This window comes from Trypanosoma equiperdum, assembly GCF_001457755.1.
Source record: "Trypanosoma equiperdum strain OVI genome assembly, contig: ctg_409, whole genome shotgun sequence".
NCBI classification, from domain to species: Eukaryota; Euglenozoa; class Kinetoplastea; order Trypanosomatida; family Trypanosomatidae; genus Trypanosoma; species Trypanosoma equiperdum.
The window spans coordinates 16,781-20,608 of NW_027124320.1; the positions used below are offsets into that span (position 1 = coordinate 16,781).

Below are 3,828 nucleotides of genomic sequence, written 5' to 3' on the forward strand. Positions count from 1 at the left end.
TCACAGCCTGCCGGTGTCCAGTTGGCTATGCTCTAGAAATGTCACTGCGATCAGTTTCCTTTGGTATTCTATTGTTCTTTTCGAAGTTTATGCCATGCTTTCAATGAATTTAAAAATTACTTGTGAAACAACTTAGCCGATTTACCTTCTGCTTTTCCCTCTGCCTTTGCTTCGCGTATCCTATATTCGCCATCTACTTTGTTTTCTGCGCTATGAGAGGTGCATTTAACCAGCCAACGAGCACTATGTCACCGATAGAAAGTTCAGTTACCAGTTGAGCTGGAGTTGTTACCGAGGTTTGGATAATATTTGGCCTTTGTCATTGTGTCTGTGGTATAATTCGACGCCTTGTCGAGAGCTCTTCTGCTGCACCGCTACCAGTCGTGCAGTTAATTGGCTTCGCAAGTGGCTGCTTGTCTGCTGGCACAGCTGACTGAAAAAGATTTCGGTAGCGCTTCTGTTTAATCCTCTGTCCTTCAAAGGCCTTTCCAAGGCTGATTGTTTCAAATATTATTTAACTGCTTATTCCCCCTGACATTCACCAGCCAATTAACTATTTCCATCACTTTATTTAAAATAATGATACATAAAAATCTTTCGTATTATTAATATCATTATTATCATAATTATTATTATAATTACTGCTCTTAATATAATATTCATATATACACACTTAAAACACTCTCCTATTATTATTATCAACATCATAACACCACCTATAATCATAAAATTAGCAAAATAATAAAAATTAGAATAGCACTCATTTTCCATACCCTACCACCCTATTTCTTTATACCCAGAGGACACAGTCATACATATTTTATAAGGATTTTCATATTTTTCATATTTTTTACTAATTTTTTAATTTTCATCAGAAAGAGCTAAAGCTTCTGAAATTTTAGAAAAAATATAAATTTATAAAGATTTAAAAAATTAGTAAATTTGATAAAATGGGGAAATAATCTTTGGAGAGAACCAAAATGATAGCAAATTCATAAAGTGGTGACAATCAGAGACATTTCATATTTACATGTAAACTAGAATAATTGCCATCTTTTCCATTCCATTTGCAACCATCTTTGCAGTCTGTTTGCGATTTCCATTTGCATTTCTCTGTTGTAGGTTTTCCTGCAGCTCCTTCCTTTCCTGCTGTGTTTGTCTGTCCTTCTCCATCTTTGGGTTTGCATTTTCCTTTGGTTTCTTCAGTTCCTTCCCATTTGCAGTTATTGTCCGCTGTGCAGGTGGTGTTTGTTTTGTGTTGGGTACAATCTTTACCGTCACTTGTTTGTGTTTGTGCAGCCGTATTGATTTGCTTCTCGTGACTCTGTTTTTGGGCTAGGGCTGCATACACTACAGCCTGTGCCGCTGATCCCTTTCTGTTTATTTCTTCGTTGACTCTTTCGAGTTCTTTGACTGCATCCTCGTGCCGTTCCAGTTTGTCTGCTAGCGTCCTAAGTGTTTTGAGCCACCCAACGGCCTCGAGTGGGGACATCGCTGCAGCCGCCAGGGATGTATACTTGACGCATATACCGGCATTGTTGCTTCCTGTGCATTCACCTGTCGTGTGCGCACCTGTGTAGCCCGCGGCGCTGTCGTATTTGAATTTTGCGGCGATTGATTTTAGCCGCTGCTTGAGGTCGGTACTTGTGACTTTGTGGTGACCTTTGCGGTTGCACATGTTGGCTATTTCTTTTTGTAGTGCTGCGCTGGGGTTGGCGTTGGCACCGGTCCAGTTCTCGGTTGGCGCAGTGCCTGTGCAGGCTTTCGCTATGTCGCCGGCTTTGTTTGTGTCCTTTGCGCCGAGACAGACTAAGACTGCTAGGATCGTTTTGGCTTTTCCGTCTGTTTCGTCGCCTACACAGGCGGCCTGTCTGCTGCCTCCCATAGCTGAAGTAAAAAGGCTTGGCACCATCGCCGAGTCGCCTGGCTCAGCATCTGTTCCATATATAGCCTGGTTGAACTGTTTTTGCATGTCCTTCTCGGTCATTATTTTTTGTTGCAACCCTTCGTCTTTTGCTTTGGCGATTAGGTGCTGCACCCCCTCCGCTATCGGCTCTAGCGCTAGCCGCAAGCTGGCCTTCTGTCGCTCGCTTAACATGTTAATTTTGTGTTTTTTCTCCAGGGTTGTTCTGGCATCTTTTTTGAGCAGTTTGCCTGCTTGTTGCTTCCACGCTTCCCACTTTCCTTCCCAGTCCGTCTCCTTCGGCAATTTCGACGCGTCATAATCACGGGTGTCGTCTTTTCCTTGTTCTTTGCGGAACAATTCTATCCAGGCCTGTTCGGAGGCTGTCATGTTTAACTCCATTATTGAGTCCGCTGCCGGTGAGAGCGGCGGTTGCGTGGTGGTGAGCTTGGCCCTTGTTCCCCCTAGCTCAACTATCGTGCACAACGCCTCCAGCACTTGTACGTTGGCATCGTCTTGGAGCGCTGCCTTTGCTACGCTGCAGTATGCTGCTGCTGAAAGAAGTAAAATAAAGTTTAGTTTGTCTTTCATGTGCGCTTTCTACGTTTTTTTCAGTCAAAAGACAGGAGCTGAATAAATGCTTTTGAGTTGACTGATGAGATACCCAAGGCGTCAGTTAGGGCATACCAAGAGGATTTTAAGTGATAATTGAGATGCATACACAAAACGGCTTCTTCCAAATGCTGGTTTGACTTTGATGGCTTTACTGCGAGTGCTGAACTCATTAACTTTGTCACTGCTTAAGCATCTCTTTTTGGCTCCTGTGTTTAGCCACTATTGTGATATGCCACATAGTAATTACTCATATCTTCTTGCTTCGCTGAAGGACTAAAATTTACATTGAAAATTTCTACACGGTAATGTTGGGGTTTGTAGTTCGTTTTGTGGGGTGCCACTCCCGTTTGCTATCTCCAGCCTGCGGTGATGGTGTACGCTCCGAGGATCTTCACAGCATCACAATTTCTTAGCATTAAACAAAAACCCTCTTCAAACGCATTATCATATAAATACTTATATTCAGCATGTAAGTTTTCTTCACTTACCATATAAGTTTCAATATTCCACAAATCTCTCGTATTAAATTTCCTCCTTTCAACTATTTACATTATGTAAGATTTCTTACCATTAACTTTTCTTTCTCCTCCAAAGCAACTGGTTGGCAAGGAAAATGAATGAATGACGCCTCTCCTATATCCCACTATTTGGAATAGAAAAGAAACGCTCCTTATAATCTAATCCAATCATTCCTCTCTTCAAAACAAATCTCTGACCCATAACTTCTTCCTCAATTGCACTCCAAATCAGCAGTGGCATGTAAATACTCTGCTCTGACCACCACTTCTTACTTCCCTTCAGTAACTCTCCAAATGCATGTTCAAGTTTCCTAAATGCCCATACTTTTGCTATTAAACCTCCACCACTTAGACCAGGGGTTTCCATCAGGATGTGATTTAAGAAATTTATGTGAGTTTTTGTGGGCTTGTATTTGGAATCCAGCGTCAAAAAACCAATGGCGTTTCTCCATATGCTTTTGGTGATCATCCTCTTCACTGCTGTTCTCTTTACCTTCAGCATTATTTTGTATAAAATATTCCACTGCATTCTCATATTTATCTTCTTATAAAAAACAATAACATCAGATCCATTCAAATGGATTACAACATCTTCATCGCTTGCATTCTGCTTCTCTAAAAGTTCCATAACTCATCACGGCCTAACATAGCTATGCAAACCTCCCACGACAATTGTAATAATCTCAACATGGCTTTTTTTGTAACTCAATATCAGCTTACACTATTCTTTAGTTGTATGAGTTTGAACCACAACACTCTTGGTTTCTCAGAATAATTATTTGTTATATTTGT

The 3,828-nt window shown here is 41.2% G+C and overlaps 1 protein-coding gene and 1 pseudogene across 2 annotated transcripts; both read right to left on the reverse strand.

Annotated features, from left to right (window-relative positions):
• Positions 1-1,009: 1,009 nt before the first annotated feature.
• On the reverse strand, positions 1,010-2,494 carry TEOVI_000172100 (variant surface glycoprotein (VSG, atypical), putative; the record flags this gene model as incomplete). Its single annotated transcript, XM_067224911.1, has 1 exon — positions 1,010-2,494. One exon carries the CDS (start codon positions 2,492-2,494, stop codon positions 1,010-1,012), a length of 1,485 nt encoding a protein of 494 aa, XP_067081012.1.
• Positions 2,495-2,917: 423 nt separating this feature from the next.
• Positions 2,918-3,503, reverse strand: TEOVI_000172200:pseudogene (annotated as a pseudogene). Its single transcript is given in 5 exon segments — positions 2,918-2,944; positions 2,947-3,048; positions 3,051-3,152; positions 3,155-3,388; positions 3,390-3,503. Coding segments are annotated over 5 exon segments (579 nt in total).
• Between the last annotated feature and the right edge of the window lie 325 nt (positions 3,504-3,828).